The sequence below is a fragment of the Ammodytes marinus genome (genome assembly GCF_949987685.1).
Source record: "Ammodytes marinus genome assembly, chromosome: 10".
Classification (NCBI taxonomy): Eukaryota; Metazoa; Chordata; class Actinopteri; order Uranoscopiformes; family Ammodytidae; genus Ammodytes; species Ammodytes marinus.
Genome location: NC_137214.1, coordinates 922,622 through 942,536, shown reverse-complemented (window position 1 = coordinate 942,536; position 19,915 = coordinate 922,622). Strand labels below are relative to the sequence as shown.

Genomic DNA, 19,915 nt, shown 5'->3' with positions numbered 1-19,915 from the left:
TATGCTAAATGCACTTTTTAAATGTGTTCTAACATATCCATGGGTCCACAGTGTGTCTAGAGACTGCCAAAATATTTAAAAAAATAACACTCTCCTTTTCTCACAATCCCCCTTTCTGAAACCACCACCCCTCCCCCACCCAATATACTCCAGTCAGAATTTTCCCCTTTTCTGACCTCACAAACTGGAAAGCCAGAAACTTCCACTGTGCAGCCCACACCCCTATTTCTTATTGGTCCACGGCCCTGACAGACAGAGGGCGAGGCGTATCTGGCTTCGCTTCCGGACAGGGGGCGGGGGCAGCGCAAAGATTGTATATTTATGAGGGGAGCTGCAGCTCTTTTTAAAAAATAGGCCATTGTGAGATTAGCTGAACATCAGCATAGTACAATAAATTATCTGAAAGTTTTTTTCAGCAAACAATTAAAGAAAAACGTATTAGTGACCACTAAGACCATATAATATGGTGTATAATAGTACCGAAAAGTGTATAATATGGGAGCTTTAACACTACAGCTAAGCTAGCCATGTCGCTAGCTTTTGTGTCACTCAGTGAATTTGGCTGGATGGAGTTTTAAGTTATTTAAGTCTTTGTCTTGCGTCCCAGAGTAAAAATGTCACACTGTATGGTCTGTTTGGTGTCAGACATCCCACCACCGAGGTTATTTTCAAAGGCATAGCAGCATATGCTAGGGTTATTAGGTTAAAACAAGCACTATTGAACGGAACTCTCTCGTTAAACTGCCATCGTAGTCGCGGTCACGTGACCTCTCTGCAGCAGCTTGTTTGTATCAATGTAGTATAGTCGAACATATCCTAGATTTTTAAAGCTGATACATTTATTGATATTTTTAGAATACAATCGATTTGCCAATATCCATTTTTTTTTCAAATGTAAAAACCTAAATTAAAACAGCACCAGAATTTTAATTATAATCTGGACATTTAACTAAGTTATTTTGGCTGTAACTGAAACAAGCATATTTAATCACCTTTATTGCGATCTCGACTTCCAAAGTCTGATCTATAATGAAAAGCTAGTATCCAAAGTTTATTAGTTATATCCTATCAAACCCGTATTAACCAACTTGTAGCACAATGCTTTAATTGTTTATTATATCTTCATAAAGAAGACTTTTAAATATTGCTTCAGAAAATCCTCCTCCTTTTTCACGGAAGATATCCTTCTTTAGTTATTGCTTATAAGTTGTGAGTAACTTAGTTTTGTAAACCACCCTTCTAGTAAAATAGAACAGATATACTATTTTCAGAATATAAACATCTAGTTTAATCTGGGAAGGTATTTATAACCTATTCTTTTATTTTTAAAGATTAGGTGTATCAACATATTCTCTCCTTACAGAGAGGTTAGTTGTATGAGGTTGTGTGTGTTTTAAATCAGTAATGTGCCGTTGTGTGGAATCGAATTGTACTTACCTCCCAGAGGACGGAACCATCTCTTTGAAGAACAAACCTATACCTAAAGTCCTTCTGTTCTGTGTATAAACTAATTCAAACTGAGGCTTTACAACATTTAAGGGATCTTATTTACAAAATACAAGAGAGTATAGAAATATTACATAAAATGGACAAGAAAGGAAAAGAAAAGAGGTTGTATGCCTATAACTCATTCAATAGAGTTATTTTTCCCCTAATATCTGTTGACTTGATCTCGTTTCTAAATTTGTTGTAAAACTTGAAACAATACCCAGACATATACATGCATGCCTAGTAAGTATCGTCTAAAGCTTTACGAAATCTTATTAAATGACAAGGACTTAGACAGGTATCGCCCAATATATAGAGCCTTTCCCAATAATATCCTGCTACTTCCAAGTCATTCTGTCCGATTTCCTATTCTAATAAAATTTAACCAAGTCATTCTGTGTCAAGAGTTTCAAAGATGTGTTTTTAAAAGACTTTGCCTCTAAGTACTTCGAAAGTCCAAAATCTTTCAGAGTATTTTGGACTCACAAAGTTTTTCTAAGTTTTTCTTCTGCCTCCATGGTTGAAGACAGATAGAGTCTGCTGGAACAGAGCGTGACAAACTATAGGCGTATATAGTAATGCCTGCAAAAGACCAAAAAAAGCCCTGTCCTGCTCCAAACGTGCTGTTATATAGTGAACTGAGAACCAATGAGACTTGTGAGAGGGAGGAGTGAAAAAGGCACAGCTGCACGCCCTCTACTCCTTCCTACTGTATGACCATATAAGGTCCTTCCCCTTACTACTTCCCATGGCCCTATGGTCCTCCCCCTTCCTCTGGTCAACTTTAACCTGATGAGCCTTCACATTCTATTCTGTTTCACTAAACATTTCCTACTTTTACTTATGACAAAAATAAATACAAATGTCACAATATATGCACAAGTAAAAAGTTACATCATGTTCAATTATCACATCACCTTGAACTTGAAAATGTCTGCCATTTATTTTTTTAAATATTTAATATTTCATAGACTAAACCGTCTGTCTGGTGTAGTTTTCTCCACAGCAAAGCTCGTTCCACTACTTCTCTATACACTATTGGCTCATAATATCCACTGGAGGTAGTTTATCTAGATCAAGTCTGTTTTATTTATATTTTGAATATATATTTTTTAAATTAGACCCTAAATTCAGATCAAGAAAAGCCCTAAAAGCCTTTAACAGCATCTAAACTGGGATTCATTCAGTCATCAAATAAACGGGAAGCTTGTTTGTGACTCCTTTAGGCGCTCCAGTCTAAAGAATGTGTCGGACCTGTTAGTGATGGGCGGGGCTCTGATCCTGGAGTCCACAGTTCTCCTGCGGTGGCTGGAGAGGGAAGGTTACTGGCCCCTAGGGATGACTGGCATCTCAATGGGCGGATATGTGAGTCACCCACACACACTCTGCCATCTTGTTTCTTGGTGTAGTTGATTATCTTTTATCAAGGCCATATATTCTGCCACTTTTATAGACCCACAGTCACCAGCATCTTGCTTAAACTTTGAAAGTACATTTTTCACATGTCAGCCAAATACAACATACAAATGCAAGTAGATCCAATTTCTTACCTAATCCTTCCAAAAGGTCAGATTGTTCATAAAGCACCTTGTGTCTAGATGGCGTCCCTGGCAGTGACTAGCTGGCCTAAGCCCATCCCTCTGATCCCCTGTCTGTCCTGGTCCACTGCCTCCAGTGTCTTCACCACGGTAACACTCTACCTGTAATGTGTCACAACCAAACATTCTGGACAAGGCTTTTTCTCCTTGCTGGTTGATGGAAGCAGTGAAATACTTGTTATTTTAATGATGACATTTTGTGGCTATTATATCATTTAGTTTCTTACTTTCTCAGAACATGGTATAAAGTTTATTTTTTTTTTGTTGACATTTTATTTCTTAGTTGTACTTTGATTTATAAAAAAAGAAAGAAATAAAGAAACCCCTCTCCAGGCTCCGCTTGCCCAACATGAACAGGAGGTACAATTACAAGTGTGTGTGTGTGTGTGTGTGTGTGTGTGTGTGTGTGTGTGTGTGTGTGTGTGTGTGTGTGTGTGTGTGTGTGTGTGTGTGTGTGTGTGTGTGTGTGTGTGTGAAGGGCGTGCTGAGTAAAGCAGTTAACTGGACAGAGCTGGAGAAGCAGTATGCTATTAACTCAGTGTATGAAGAGGAAATCATTAAGCTGTTGGACTACTGTGGGGTATGTTATCACTTACTCTCTTCATATCAAACACTGATTGAAAATGTAAAGAATTGCTTTATGGTGTGGGCATTTTTCATAAGAACTGGATTTGCACAATTGGCTATAAGCTTACAGTTTTAGGCTCTGGTAATATTTGTTATGTAATTTTTCACCCATGTAATCTGAAAAACTTGCATCAAGGAATTGTCTATTTAAAAACAAATGGTTATCTAGTTAGATCATCATCATCATCATCAACCTTTATTTAAACAGGCAAAAATTGCTAAGAAACAATGTCTTATTTAAGCAATGGCCTGGTAGGAGGTGAATGACCTCCTGGGGGGAGATAGACTTTGAGGAAGCTCTTCAAGAATCAGAGCAGCATTTGCCTGGAAAACAAATGCCTTGTCATACACATGAACACACACAAGCATTGATAACTTCTTTCGTCTTTTTGGTCTGTGTATCCAAATCTATCAGGCTGACTCGTTTAAGATGGGTCCAGAATTTGTAAAGAATGCAGATTGTTTGGGGCGTGTGTCTGGTGCTGACGGAGTGTCAGTAGCTGAGGCTGAACGAGGTATCCTGATTGGTCTTGGCTCTGAAGGGAGCGGCGCTGGACTCAACAACAGTGGGGCCAGCTCCCATACTCCACCAGGGTAATCTATTCAAGCTCATGTCAACAGAAGCTACTCAATGTGTTTGTCTTTTCAGTTTTTAAGACTTTAGACTTTAGACTTTATTGTCCCCAAGGGGAAATTCTTTTTCACATCACATGTACATTTATGGGCTGCACGCCGACAGACAATAGACAGAAACAAAGTAAACATACATACAGGATATATAAACAGGGTGGGACTGGGGTGATTTATCTTGGCCTTTTGTTGAGGGCTGCTATGGCTGAAGGTACCAGGCTTTTGCCATAGCGAGCCCTCCGGCACAACAGGGACCTGTACCTGCGTCCGGAGGGCATGACAGTGAAGTGGCAGTTGAGTGGGTGAGTGTTGTCCTGTGCTATTGTGGATGCAATGCGTGAGATGGCCTTGAGATTCAGTTCTGACAGTGTGGGTGTGGGGAGACCGATTAATTTGGCAGCAATGTTTGTGACACGTGTAAGCTTGACCCGGTTTTTGACAGTGAGCATGTTGAAGAAGCAGATGGAACAGTAGAGCAGGATGGGTTGGACAATACTTTGATATAACAGAAGGAGGAGATGAGGTGCAACATAGAGTCCTTTGAGTTTACGGATGGCATACAGTCTTTAAGATAAGATAAGATAAGATAAGATAATCCTTTATTAGTCCCTCAGTGGGGAAATTGCGGGAATACAGCAGCCTTGCATACAATAGAGACACATAGTAAAAAAAGTAATATAAATAAAATACAATAAACAGTAGTGAAACAGTAGTAAAAACAGTAAGAAGATTTCCAATTAAATATACAGACGGAATAAGAGTATATATACATATAAAAGTACTTCAACGTATTTATATTGCACCAGCTGAGTACAATTAAAGTGTCCACAGTGAGTAAAGTGACCATGTGTCCAAAAGTGATGAAGTGATCATGGTTTACTGAGAGCTCAGTGTGTTGTGCAGCCTGACAGCAGCAGGGAGAAAGGACTTTCGGTACCTCTCCCTCAGACACCGGGGATGAATCAGCCGGTGACTGAAGGAGCTGTGCAGCGCTGCCAGAGTGTCCTGCATTGGGTTGGAGGCGTGGCTTAACATGGACGAGATCTTAGTCATCATCCTCCTGTCCCCCACCACCTCCACGGTATCCAGAGAACGTCCCAGCACGCTGCTGGCCTTCCTCACGAGCTTGTTTAGTCTCCTCCTGTCAGCTGCAGTGATGCTGTTGCACCAGAAGACCACTCCATAAAAGATGGCTGATGCCACCACGGAGTCAAAGAAGGTCTTCAGGAGTGCTCCCTGCACCCCAAAAGACCTCAGTCTCCTCAGCAGAAAGAGTCTGCTCTGACCCTTTTTATATAGTGCGTGTATGTGGTCGGACCAGTCCAGTTTGTTGTTCAAGTGAACACCCAGGTACTTATAAGATTTGACGATCTCAATGTCCAGTCCCTGGATGCTCACCGGTACCGGAGGAGGGGGTTTACCAGTGTTAATTTCGTAGACTAAGACTATGACGAAAAATATTCGTCTACGAACCTTTTTCACGGACGTAAACTAAATAAAAACTAAATAAAAAGGCAGATGTGATGACAAAGACTGAGACTAATTTAACTGACACTATAGTCTACGAATAGGAACTAGACGAAACTGTTAGGGCGGGACGAATGGAGAAGAGATCCAATCAGAACTACTCTTTTTGTGGGACAAGTTGGGAAGAAATCCAATCAGTGCAAAGCAGCGAATTCAACCCTGTGTCGGTGAAAATCGACGGGAGACCGCGCAGGTGTGAGCGGGTGGAGTGAGCCGCTGTGCTGAAAAACTCTGCGGTATGATGGACAAAAATGATAGTCAGGGATATCCTGCCCGTTAACGATGTCTAGGGGAACGGCTAAGTCCCGCTATCTGTTTGTAGTAGGCTCTGTCTCGAGTTTGAATACACAGAGCCATGTGAAACTGCGGCCTCCGTCCGTTAGTTTCTGTTTTTAAGTTACAATCGACTCCGACGCATGGACAGCGTTCAATTAAAACCTCTTATTGTATTATCTAAAAGGCTTTGATGCAAAAGAAGTCCGAACACACACAGCGGCAGTGTTGCTTAAAGGAAGGCGCAGTTGCAAAAAGAAAAAAGATTGTGGAATCCAGTTGGTTCATAGACAGATCATGAGATAATGGACCCCCGGGCACAGGCTCTTAAAGCCCCCCCTCCCCCCTATCCAGTCAGGTACACTGATTTTATGTGAGATTATTACTAATGAAATAGAATACATGTTTTGTATTACAACCATTAAATCTGTGTCTGTATTCCATATTCAAACCTTAATACCATTCAATGAAGAAAAACACTTAGTCGACGAAGTCCGCTGTAGATTTAGTCAAACTAAAATCTGCTTATATTTAGTAGACTAGACTAGACTAAGACTAAAATATTTTAGATGACTAGAATAGGACTAAGACTAAATGGTGTGATATTCAAAAGACTAAGACTAAGACTAAATCAGAATTTGCTGCCAAAATTAACACTGGCGTTTACCCCGGCGGAAGTCCACCCCCAGCTCCTTGGTTTTACTGGAGTTTATCTGGAGGCGGTTTCGCTGGCACCATCCTAAAAAGTCCTGGTTCAGCTCTCTGTATTCCCCGTCGTCATCGGCGGAAATGAGGCCGACGATTGCAGAGTCGTCAGAGAACTTTTGCAGGTGGCACTTAGCAGAGTTGTGGTTGAAGTCCGATGTGTATATGGAGAAGAGGAATGGAGCCAGAACGGTTCCTTGTGGGGCTCCCGTGCTGCAGGACACCCAATCTGACTCACACTCCCGTATCCGCACATACTGTGGACGGTTGGTGAGGTAGTCCAGGATCCATGCAGTCAGGTGGTGGTCCACCCCGATCTGCTCCAGCTTGTCCCTCAGAAGTAAAGGCTGGATGGTGTTGAAGGCGCTGGAGAAGTCGTAGAACATGACTCTGACAGTGCTTCCAGCCTTTTCCAGGTGAGAGAGGCATCTCTGCAGCAGGAAGATGACGGCGTCATCCACCCCGATGCCAGACTGGTAGGCGAACTGAAGTGGGTCCAGGGATGAGCTCACCAGGGGGCGGAGATGGGCAAGGACCAGCCTCTCCAGGGTCTTCATTAGGTGGGCTGTCAACGCCACCGGCCGGTAGCTGTTGAGGTCCTTGGGCCGCGGGGTCTTTGGTACCGGTAACACGCAGGACGTCTTCCACAGCTCTGGTACTTTCCCCAGCCTCAAGCTCAAGTTGAAGATGAGCTCCGCTATCCCGCACAGCTGGTCTGCGCAGGATTTGAGGAGCCTTGAGCTGATGCCGTCTGGACCCGTGGCCTTCCTCACCTTGATCCTCCTCATTTCCTTCCTCACCTGGTGGAGGGACACTCTGGGGGGTGGGGTGCTGTGAGGTGTTGGAGTGGGGGCGGGTTGCTGGTTGAAGAATGCTGAGTATGAGAGGTGTGAAGGGGAGCCGAGTGCTGTGGAAGGGGGGGGGGGGGTAGAGGGGGGTCAGTAGTCCACAGGGGGTGCAGATGATGGGGGTTGCAGCAGCAGGGAGGTCTGGGTGGGGGGAGGGGTGGATGGCTGGTCAAATCTATTAAAAAATAAATTCAAATCATTCACCCACTTTTGGTCCCCCTCAGGCTGTTGGTTGGGCCCCTTGAACCCAGAAATGGCCTTGAGGCCCTTCCAGACCCCGACGGTGTTCTTCTGCTGCAGCTGGTCCTCCATCTTCGTCCTGTAGACATCTTTCCCCTCCCTGATCTTCATCCTCAGCTCCCTCTGCACAGTCCTCAGCTCCTCTTTGTTGCCAGATCTAAAAGCCCTCTTTTTCTCCTTGAGGAGGGCCTTTATCTCTGGAGAAATCCAGGGTTTGCCGTTTGAGAAGCACCGCACAGTCCTGGTGGGTACGGTGTTCTCCACACAGAAGTTAATATAGTCCGTGATGCAGTCGGTGAGACCGTCGATGTCTTCCCCATGGGCATCACTGAATACTTCCCACACAGTTGTTTCGAAACAGTCCTTCAGAGCCTCCTCGGCTCCATCGGTCCATCGTCTAACTGTGCGGGTCACAGCTGGCTGCTTCTGTGCAAGAGTGGAGTACACAGGCAGGAGGTGCACCAGGTTGTGGTCAGATCGGCCCAGGGGAGGGAGTGGTGTTGATGAATATGCCTCCTTGGTGTTGGCATAAAGAAGATCCAGTGTCTTATTGTCTCTGGTGTGGCATTTGACATACTGGGTGAATGTGGGCAGAGTGGAGGACGGAGGGGCATGATTAAAGTCCCCAGAGAGAAGGAGGAGAGCATTGGGGTGTTGTGTCAGCAGCCTGCTTGTCGCCGAGTGGATGACGTCACAGGCCGCTTCAGCGTCAGCAGAGGGGGGGATATACGCAGCCACCATGATAACATGCGAGAATTCCCTTGGCAGATAGTGTGGCCTCATGCTAACAGCTAACAGCTCAATGTCCTTAGTGCAGGTCTGCTCCTTAATAGTGATGTGCCCAGAATTACACCATCTATCGTTCACAAACACTGCCAGTCCTCCTCCCTTCCTCTTACCGCTCTCCGTTGTCCTGTCCGCCCGTATGATGTGGAACCCGTCCAGCGCAGCGTGCGTGTCCGGAGTTAGCTCAGTTAGCCAAGTCTCCGTGAACACCATGAGGCTACACTCCCGGTATTCCCTCTGATGGCGAGTCAGCGCCGCTAGCTCGTCCATCTTGTTAGGGAGAGACCTCACGTTTCCCATGATGATGGAGGGTAGGACGGGTTTGTAGCGTCTTTTCCTGGCGCGACGTTCCGCCCCCGCACGGCTTCCCCGTTTCTTCCTCCTCAGCTCGCGGGGAACATCGGGTCTCTCCTCGGGTAGTAGCACCGCCGTGTCCCGGAATGCTAACAGCTGGTCCCTTGAGTAAACAACTGGACCATGGCTGCGCGCTGGGTCCCCAGACACGGAGGTGAAAATTGAAATTAACAACAGGTAGACCACGACAAACTCGACGTGTCTAGCTGCCATACTGCACTGATTAAGAAAGGTAGCAGAAAAGCGACAAGAAGTAAACAAAAGTAAACAAAAATAACATTATATTGGAAAAAGCTCAGTAGTGAGCAGGAGCTGCTGTAAAGGGCAGCCACTCGTGCGGCGCCGGAAGTTGGTGGCTCCTTTTCTGAATGTCCGTTGTGTGCTGGTCGAAAGTGAGTTTATTGTCCAGTGTGAGTCCAAGGTATTTAAAGCTGTCAACTGTTTCTACTGTGTCATTGTTGATGAGAGTGGGGGGCTGGGCTGATGGGGTACCTATTGTTATTTCTTTTGTTTTGGCTACGTTGAGATGGAGGAAGTTATGTGTGCACCATTGGGAGAAGTGAGTGACAGTGTTGTGGTAATCTGATACAGAGTTATTGTCTGATAGGAGGGCGAGGATGGCAGTGTCGTCAGAGTATTTGAGGTAGGTGGTGGTGTGGGAGGGGCTGGTGCAGTCATTAGTGTAAAGGGTGTATAGGAAAGGGCTAAGCACACAGCCCTGAGGGGCTCCGGTGTTGGTGGTGAGTGTGGGTGATGTGGTTGTGCCTACCCGAACAGCTTGCCGTCTGTCGCTGAGGAAGTTGTGCAGGAGATGGATCAGGATGGGTGGAGTGTTGAGGTGGTGAAGCTTCTGGATGAGCAGGTGTCTTTGGATGGTGTTGAAGGCGGAGCTGAAGTCCACAAAGAGGATCCTGGCGAAATTGCCTGTGGAGTCCAGGTGCTGGAGGAGAAGATGCAGCAGGCAGGCGACAGCGTCCTCTGTGCCCCTTTTTTCCCTGTAGGCGAATTGAAGGGGGTCCAGATGAGGTTTGACGAATGGGTGGATGGTCCTGAGCAGCAGTTTTTCGAAGCATTTCATGATTATGGGTGTGAGGGCGATGGGGCGGTAGTGATTTAGTTCGGTGGGTCGTGATTTTTTGGGTACCGGGATTATTGTTGCACTTTTCCAGAGGAGGGGTATTGTGGCTGTGAGGTAGGATTGGCAGAAGAGGGAGTGGGCAATTGGAGCCAGCTCAGCGGCACAGGTCTTCAGCACCCTTGCTGGGATGCCGTCTGGTCCTGGGGCCTTGGATGGGTTGCACCGGCTGAGCTGGTGCCGAACTTCCTCCACTGTGAAGGGGGCAGACTCATTTGGGTCTATTGGGGGGAGAGCCTGTAGTGCTTGTATGCAGTTGTTTGTGAAATCCTGTGAGTCAAACCGGTTGAAAAATGTGTTCAGTTCAGTGGGGAGAGCATGTGTGGTGTGTGATTTTGTATTTCTGTGAGTGGGTTTGTAACCAGTGAGTGTGTTGACCATCTGAAAGGCTTCTTTTGTGTTCATGCTGCTAAACTTGTGTTCCAGGTTATTTTTGAACTGTATTTTGGCCATGAAGATTTTATTTTTAATATTATGGTTTGCAGATTGGAGACCAGCTGAGTCCTTGAGCCTGAAGGCTGTGTGCTTCTCTTTCAGGCATTTTTTTATTTCAGTGGTAACCCAGGGTTTTGAGTTGGGGTATTTTTTTATTGCTTTCACTGGTATGGTGGTATGTATGCAGAAGTTGATGTAGTCGGATATGGCAGTGACTTTGTTGTCCAAATCTCCGTCGAAGATAGTCCAGTCGGTGCATGCCAGGGAACCTTGGAGTTGTGCAGTGGAGTCCTCCGACCATTGTGGGGCGCTGTAGGGGTGTAGGACTGTGGGGGGAGGCGTTTTAGTACTTGTTTGTATAGCGGAAGTAAACAGATGACGTTGTGGTCTGCGAGTCCGAGCGGTGGATATGAAGTTGTCCTGAAGGCGTCTGAGATGTTACCATAGCATAAATCCAATATGTTGTTTCCTCTGGTAGGAGTGTCAACATACTGCTGGAATGTTGGGAGCACGGAGTCGAGTCTGCAGGTGTTGAAGTCCCCAAGGATAAGCACTGGCGCTCCGGGGTACTTAGCTGCCATAGTGTTAGCATCCTCGGCTACCAGCTCTGCCGCTACGTTGACGTTAGCGCTGGGTGCGATATACACACAGCTGACCACAACAGTTGGGAATTCCCGAGGGAGATAGTAGGGGCGAAGGGACACGGTGAGCATTTCCAGGTCTGGCGAACAGACCCTCCGGTGTGTTTTGATGTTGCTACACCACCTGTCGTTGATGTAAAGACAGAGCCCACCGCCTCTCGTCTTCCCCGATTTCCTGGTTCTGTCTGCCCTGATGATGGTGAAGTTGTCCAGGCTGACCTCGTCATCGGATGCCGACTCGTCCAGCCAGGTCTCAGTCAGGGCGATGATGCAGATGTCTCTGAAGGCCCTTTCCATTCGGCACCGGGCGTGAAGGAGGTCCATTTTGTTCCGGAGGGAGCGGACATTCGAGAGGATGATGGAGGGGAGAGGAGGCCTGAAAGGCCGTCTCCGTAGTCTGCTTCGGACACCTCCGCGTCTCCCTCTTTTCCTTGGCCGGAGCTCTGGTGGGATAGCTACCGCCGGCTTGATGCTACACAGCGGTGAGCTACGGTGGAGCAGGAGTTCATCGCGGCCATAGGTGAGTAATCCGTTGACAGTGACAGGTTGTAGTGCGAGGCTATCGCAGATTAGCCATACAATAGTCACAGGGATGATGAATGATTTGTAGAGGGTGGTCATGTTTATCCAGTCCATACATACACAGACAGACAGTGAGACGAGACGTAGACAGACGTAGACAGACGTGGCGTGCAGCCGGGCGAGGTACGGTGAGTGATGTCGCAGCAGAGCATGCGCCAAGAGAACCTTGGCGCATGCTATAAATATCATGTTCATATATTCCCAGGGGGCAAACCCCCCTTTTTTTGGAAAACAGACATGGAATGTTGTAAAAGGTTGTTCACCAGAAATTATATCTAGGACCTTCAAGGATCACAACCTGGGTGGACAACCTGGTCAACTACCTGCTGGAAAGCTACAGGGAGCTGAAATAGCTAATCGGAGCCACGGTTTAAGGCGAGGGTAAAATATAAAATTTTAACTTATAGACATCATCATAAAACTTTGCTATGTTTGTTTGAATATATACTAGGGGTGTAACGATACACGTATTTGTACCGTACCGTGATGGTACAGGCACCTATTTGGTGTTACAGAGGTGGACCGCGGTCCGCAAATGTGGCGTACATATCGTTAATATGGCGAATGTAAAGGCTTGTTTTGAGGTGCGGAACTTAAAACTTGAAGTCGGAGTTCCCCCCGGACCGTTTAGCCTCCGGCTCCGCTCGCACGTGTGCAGTTGCCATGGCAGTAGCAGCCAGCTAGTAAGAGCATAGAGAGTAGCAGCAGTAGCAGTCGCCGTAGCACACAGGACGACCCGCGGCCCCCGCGAGCGCGACTGTGTGGATTGCTAGCGAAAAGAGAGGGAACTGCATGGCGAACAGGATACCGGAGCTTGAAGACACCCCCGACATTTAAATCCCAAGTCCGGGAAAACTTCGGATTTCTGGTTCATTTTGAAAATGGTGAAAGAAAAGTGGACAAGTCGAAAGCTGTGTGCCGACATTGTTCAAAAGCAATCGGCTATGTAGATGGCAATTCATCAAACATGCACACGCATTTAAAAAGGCACCATCCAGGTGTGACCATCACCATTGCAGCTAGAAAAAAACGAGCCGTGCAAACCCAGCTCCCGACACTATTTCAGCAACCCCTGTCTGGGACTTCAGAACGAGCAAATGCCATAACAAAGTCTATTGGTGTTTTCATTGCTGCTGATCTACGGCCATTCTCCGTTGGAGCTGGAGACATTGTAAGTGCCCAAAGAGCTGTGCTTAATGCACACAATGTGGACACGTTGATCTTCCTAAAAAAAATTTAAAAAGTTGAATGAAGTTGTGTAGGCTTTTTTATTTTAACTTTTATTTGAGCATTATTTTATTTATTTGAGAACCTTGTTGTTTGCAGCAGTATTTTATTTTTTATACTGAAGACATGTACATTAAAGGGGTAGTTCAGGATTTTAGACATAGGGCCTTATTCCCAAGTTAGCCTTGGTGTTCTTTATCATTGGAGACAGTTTTCAACACATTTAATTCAGTCCTTCTAGTTGCAGAGTGCGCTCGTGCTAAGCTAGCGCACGGCATCGGGGGAATACCTAGCCTGCTACTAAAACAGTCTTACCCACTCCACAGTACACCCGAGGCCAATCAATTATAACGCCAGACTATCGATGTAAATGTCTGTGTTGATAGAATAATTTTAGAAATAAAACCAACCTCGCATCGCATGAATTATCGCATTTTGAGGGACTACTTTCTTAGCAGCAGCGGACTTTTACTTTGCTGTGTAACCGAATCACTACAGCAGAAAGTAAACAGAGCAGCGTGGGACAGAAACTGAAACTGCACTGCCACCAGTCTACCGTCATTCTGTCCCGGTTCTCTGCTGCAGCTCCAGCGGGGGCTGTCTCTACAGACGCTCTTTCTCTTTCTGCCCTTTGAGCATCCCTCTCAATTCTTCATCAGTGTATTCTGGCTCGTACAGGTACGGGCAGCAGCAGGTAAACAAACTATTATAGAGCCTGTAACCTAGGTATTAGTCCGCCGCTGCCGCAGCCTACAAGGAATAAAGTCCCTCAAAATGCAATATGCGAGGTTGGTTTTATTTCTAAAATTATTCTATCAACACAGACATTTACATCGATAGTCTGGCGTTATAATTGATTGGCCTCGGGTGTACTGTGGAGTGGGTAAGACTGTTTTAGCTGCAGGCTAGATATCCCCCCGATGCCGTGCGCTAGCTTAGCACGAGCGCACTCTGCAACTATAAGGACTGAATTAAATGTGTTGAAAACTGTCTCCACTGATAAAGAACACCAAGGCTAACTTGGGAATAAGGCCCTATGTCTAAAATCCTGAACTACCCCTTTAAGTGTACTGTGACTGTAATTTAAGTTAATGCTGCAGTCTCACTTTTATTATATATACTTCAGAGCTTAACAGAGCTGCAGCAATATTTTCTTTATTTATAATGAAAAATACCCTTAAAGTTTACATACCATTTGTTTACATACCAGCTGAGCTTACAGAGCCTAGGCTAAGCATTAACACTGTATTTTCTTCAGTACAATTTTAGTTTATGCTGCACGTACACTTTTATTAATGAAGCATTTAATTTATTGCAGAATTAGAGCAGTATTTTTTTTATATTTGTTATACATGTTATTTGTATGTTTCATACTGACAGCTAAAACTGTTAAACTAATGTGTTTAATTGTTTACTAATTAAACTTATGTCATTCTGACAAACAAGCAGTGTTTTCATTATTCCCCCTCAACTATGAACCGTACCGTCCTGTACCGTACCGCGACTTCAAAACCGAGGTACGTACCGAACCGTGACTTTTGTGTACCGTTACACCCCTAATATATACTGTACGTATGCAAATTTGGCATATTTCACTAATTATGCTTAATTTGAATATCTTTAAAACACAGAAATCTAGTTGTTGGATAAAGAGCGAGTTAAAATCTTTATTGCATTTTTAACAACATATTGCTCAACCGGACATACTCTTATTTGGATGAGCCAGGGTGTTTTGTAAGTATCATGTTTTTAGATTTCTCGAGTGCGTTTAACTTTATACGAACTGACATACTTAGGGATAAACTTGAGAACATGGGCTGGACTCCACCTTCACCACCTCCACTCAAACCACCTGACAGGATGAGCTCAGTTTGTCAGGCTGGAAAACTTTGTCAGAATCGGTTGCTAGCAACACAGGGGCGATACGATATACTTTATTGTCCCATCAGGGAAATTTGTCTTGGACTCAAAAGCTTTATACACAATTAAATGCCTTAACAGTTACAATGATTCAAACAAAGACATATGGACAAACAATACAGCTGAAACTGTACCAATCACAACAGTAAATAGCACATGAAGTATTGGTCAAAAATACACATATTCCCACACCCCATGAACACCACAAAACTCTTGCACAATCTATACAGCTTTCAAGCAGCATTGTTTAAAAGTTTGACAGAGGTAGGAACAAATGAGTTTCTAAAACGGTTGAGTTTACAACGAGGGACTCTGTATCGTCTGCGAGAGGGGAATAGCTCATATTCAGTGTGGAGGATATGTGATGGGTCAAGGCTGTTACATACTCCGCGAGAAGAAAGAACAAAGTTCTCGGTGACAGAGCTGCGAGAAGTTCTTTCTGGTCTGACATTACATACTTCACGAGAACTCAACTGTCGAACTCCTCACCGCAGCGCATTGTTACCATGGTAATTGACTCAGTAGCGCCAGCTGATTTCACTTCGCTTTCCTCATTGACTTCAGACCAGTGGCGTCGCTAGGCTGTTTTATTCGGGGCTAAAGCCCCGGATCTAATTTGATTAGCCCCGAATCTAATTTTGAAAAAAAAAAAAAAAAAAAAAGAATGTTCATAAATGGACTGGAGGGGCTGGTATTTACTCTTCTGCATCACCTTCATCAGACGAGCGGGTTTAGTTTTAATGATAAAAGTGATGTTTTCCTGTCTACCCCATACACTCTGAACCTGCGTAAAAAATACAGTCTCTGCTGTAGGCGATAGCATAAACTGTCTACATGGTCCTCCCAGTTGAAGGTGCCAAGATATTTGTATGTGGTGACCTGGTCAATTGTTGTGTAATGTATGACCACAGGAACATGGTTCCCTACTGATCTGAAATCCAGGACCATCTCCTTAGTTTTTTTAACATTTAAAACAAGATGATTGGCATAGCACTACTGTACAAAGTTGCCGGATGATGGACTACAGTCTTAAAGTAGGCTGAGGATGGCGGTGTCATCAGAACATTTTAAAATAAAATTCCCAGTGTGGCTGTTTTTACATTAATTTGTGTACAGTCTAAAAAGTACTGGGGAGCTGACTCAACCCTGCGGTGCACCGGTGCTGATGGATCTGCATTCTGAAAGTGTGTTATTGACTCTAACATGCTGACTTCAATTGGTTCAAAATCTGCTTCAGTTTTTTGAGATAAGCAGATGCGATCTGATTGTGTTAAAAGCTGAGTTAAAATCAACAAATAAAATCTGTGCATTGGCCTTGTGGTCTTCCAAGTGCTTGACAGTTAGGTTGGTGATACTGTTGATGGCGTAGTCCGTGCCCCTCCCTTGCCTGTAAGCAAATTGGAATGGGTCAAGTTCCGAATTGACCTTTGCTTTGAGCAATGACACCATGTCATTTTCTAAGCTTTCATGACAATTGAAAAAAATCATTATTTTCAGTTGGACTTGGTTTCTTAGCAATTGGAACCATAATGGATTTTTTCCAGAGAACAGTATGAAAATCCACAGACTGCTGAAAGATGGGGCACCAAGCTGAAGTGAGCTCTTCTGCAGATGCCTTTAGGAGCAGCGCAGAAATGCCATCTGCGCCAGTGGATTTTTTTGTGCATTTGTTTTTAAAAAATTACTGTATCCTGTTTGGCTCAACAACAATCCCGCAACTTGTGTCAGTTAAAATTACATTTGTCAGAAAAATCATGTTTTTCAAACCTAAGAATGAATCATTCAGTTGATTTTCTTTTTCCAGATCATCGTCAGTAATGAGGGGCTTCTTATTTGCGTTCATGTTGGTTATAGCCTTCACAGAATTTTAGAGTTTTTGAAACTATATATACTGTATGTATATATATATATATATATATATATATATATATATATATAAATACAGTGCACTTTGTTAAACTACACCTGCTCGGATTATACCTACAGTATAGTATAATGAAGTTTAAATGAATTAATATGCTTTAATAAAAATATACTTAAAATATATAAGAAAAATATGCTTCAAAAATCCTATTTCTGATAAGAAGACTGAAGCACTTGTGCATTAATCAAAGACTTTCAAAAGATGAATTTTTCTGTCAAGCAGCAAAGCAAATTTCCTGTTATCTACACATCTTAATATGTTCATAAGTCTAATATGTTTTCTGATTGCTGTCAAATGTAAGTGAAACAATCCAAGCTTTGGAATAAGTACTTTCCATGTGATGATAAGAAATACACAAGGTTGTACTGTTTTTTTATTAGAAATACTGGTGACTACTGCATTAAATAAAAGCACATGGTCAATTGAAAGGTGCTCTGTTGTTGATGTTCATGTTTATTTAAAATTCACCATTACATTTGGAGAATGGATGAATTTTTTAAATACTGCATAAAAACAACGGTGGTGTTGAAGTAATCCAAATACTTTATAACACTAATTGCTAACATTTTAAAATTTCAATAGAAAAGTAAGGATATTTTTTAAATTAGAAAAGGTATTGTTACATAACAGCATTGTTGCATTTTGCTGGTAAAATACATTATTTTAAAAGGTTGAAGAGAAAAGGTCAGCTGCAGAAATTAACTGTTATTGTACATTCTTTTAAACTGATCTTAGCACACTAAAAGAAATGGCTACATACTGATGAATTTGTTCTGGTTTATAGTGTACTTATAGTGTACTTGTTTATAGTGTACACTGAAGTAGTATTCAATTATTAATATACTTATTTTAAGTGCACTTTAACACTGCTGTGCTAACAATGATATGAAAAAAGTGTTATAAAAGTGAACTTATTGAAAGGGTGCTAAAAGTGCACTTGATAAAAGTAGATGCAAATACACTGACATTAAACTTATATTTAACACATTCGAAGTACATAATAAATAAATATACTAATCAAACACTTATATATATTTCAGTGTTAGTATATTTTATATGAATATACTTAATGTGAATTAATAAATAGTGTACTTTATCTAAGTAAACTAAAGTACTACTGAGGAAATAATATATTTGTAATTAATACATTTATAATATATTTTTGGTTTACTTTATTTTAACACATAAAGTGAAAATGTGCTAGAAATGTACTTTCAAAAAATTAAGTACATTTTTAATACATTAAAGTATATTACTTTTTTACCTGGGTACCACAGGCAGTATGTTTTAGTTGCTTTGTGTTGTTGTTGGTTTTGTTTAACAGATTTGTTTTAATTTTCAGGATGAAACTGTTGCTGCTCCAGTACCACAGTTTCATCATTTATGTTGAATCTTTTTTTCTTTCCATAGAAGCCTTCATCCAAACAATGCACTGCATGGGAAGAAGACCAATTCAGACAACAGCTGTCGCCCATCATTACATAGAGAGTCCATAAGTTTCATGAAGGGAGTGATGGACGAATGCACACACATGGCAAACTTCCCTGGTAAGTTTGAAGGTGCGGACAGAGACATTTACATGCATTGTTTTTGATTAGTACCATCAAATAGGATAAGCAAAAATTATAATACAGTTACTGTAAGTTGGTGGCAAAAAAGAAAAAGCAGACCTCCAATGTACTAAAGCAATATATGTCAAACACAAAGGTTCTCTCAGACAGCAGGTGGTTGTTGAACATGGAGGTATTATTTAAATGTTGTATTTTTATCCATGTTTTAAATTTATTCATTTTTTTTTTTTTTGTATTTGTATTCTTTATTTGATTTTAACCCTGTGAAGCACCTTGAGTGGCCCTGTGCCTGAAATGTGCTCTATAAATAAAATTGCCTTGCCTTGCCTTGCCTTACTGTGTTTGACTAGCAGCCATTAGGAAGCTAATGTCCCTTGCTGTGGTTGCTATGATCACAGAGTTACCTGCAGTGGCAAGTTTAAAATGTTGCTTACTACCTGAAATGTATTGGAAATAGACGTTTTGTGTGTTTAATGTGTCACCTAAAGCATGCTATCTCAATCGAACAACGGCTGATTCAGTATTCAATACTTTATAGATGGAATTTCACAGAATGACACACTTAGTAAGAAAAGGATGCCTCACCGTGAGTTTTGGTACGCACTTTTGGGACAATTAAAAGACCACTGCCAGAAGACCTGAGGGTATGAGAGGGTTCATATGATAAAAGCAAATCTTAAAAAATAACTTGGACTAAGACCATTATGAGCTTTATAAACCAATAAAAGGATCTTAAAATCAATTCTGAAGGACACGGGTAGCCAATGCAGAGACTTTAAAATGGGAGTAATGTGTGACCTCTTTCTGGTCCTCGTCAGCACCCGTGCAGCTGAGTTTTGGAGTAATTGTAGTTTAGTAATACTTTTCTTGGGAAGACCAGAAAGAAGGGCATTACAATAATCAATTCTGCAGGTAATAAAATAATGCATTAATGTCTCTGTGTTGGCTTGAGAGAGAAATGGGCGCACTCTGGCAATGTTCTTAAGATGATAAAAAGCAATTTTTGTTATGTTTCTTATGAGTGAGAGCTGACAGCGGTGAAGAGGAGGAGACGCCAGCAGTTGCTACTCTGCTCTATTGAGCGCGGTTAAAACAGCCTTTTCAGTCTCTGCTCTATTAAGCGGTTAACTAGCCGTTATCACTATGGCGGAACGTTGGCAAATACAGCGGCAAAGTCGCCAACAATTTAAAAACGTGACGACAGCGAGATACTGCTATGAAAGTAGCCTAAGTGACGTTATCCGTGCAGTTGATAATGTCACTGATCACTCGCGGACTCCCTTCTCTCTCCCCTGTCTTTCTTTCTCACACACAAAGCGAGAGGGCCGATACACCGAAGTGAAAACTCTTGTCATCCACTCTCTTTTATACTGTAGAGAGAGAGAGAGACACGAGGAAAAAACA

The 19,915-nt window shown here is 43.0% G+C and overlaps 1 protein-coding gene across 2 annotated transcripts in view; it reads left to right on the top strand.

The window, feature by feature from the left end:
- The window catches only part of abhd18 (abhydrolase domain containing 18), a 110,471-nt gene that overhangs the window by 61,130 nt on the left and 29,426 nt on the right, over positions 1 to 19,915 (top strand). For both annotated transcript variants that reach the window (XM_080035120.1, XM_080035121.1), the window contains 5 exons: positions 2,715 to 2,853; positions 3,087 to 3,176; positions 3,565 to 3,666; positions 4,129 to 4,307; positions 18,351 to 18,487. In XM_080035120.1, coding sequence (XP_079891246.1) covers positions 2,715 to 2,853; positions 3,087 to 3,176; positions 3,565 to 3,666; positions 4,129 to 4,307; positions 18,351 to 18,487 — 647 coding nt within the window. The remainder of the gene's footprint in view (positions 1 to 2,714; positions 2,854 to 3,086; positions 3,177 to 3,564; positions 3,667 to 4,128; positions 4,308 to 18,350; positions 18,488 to 19,915) is intronic.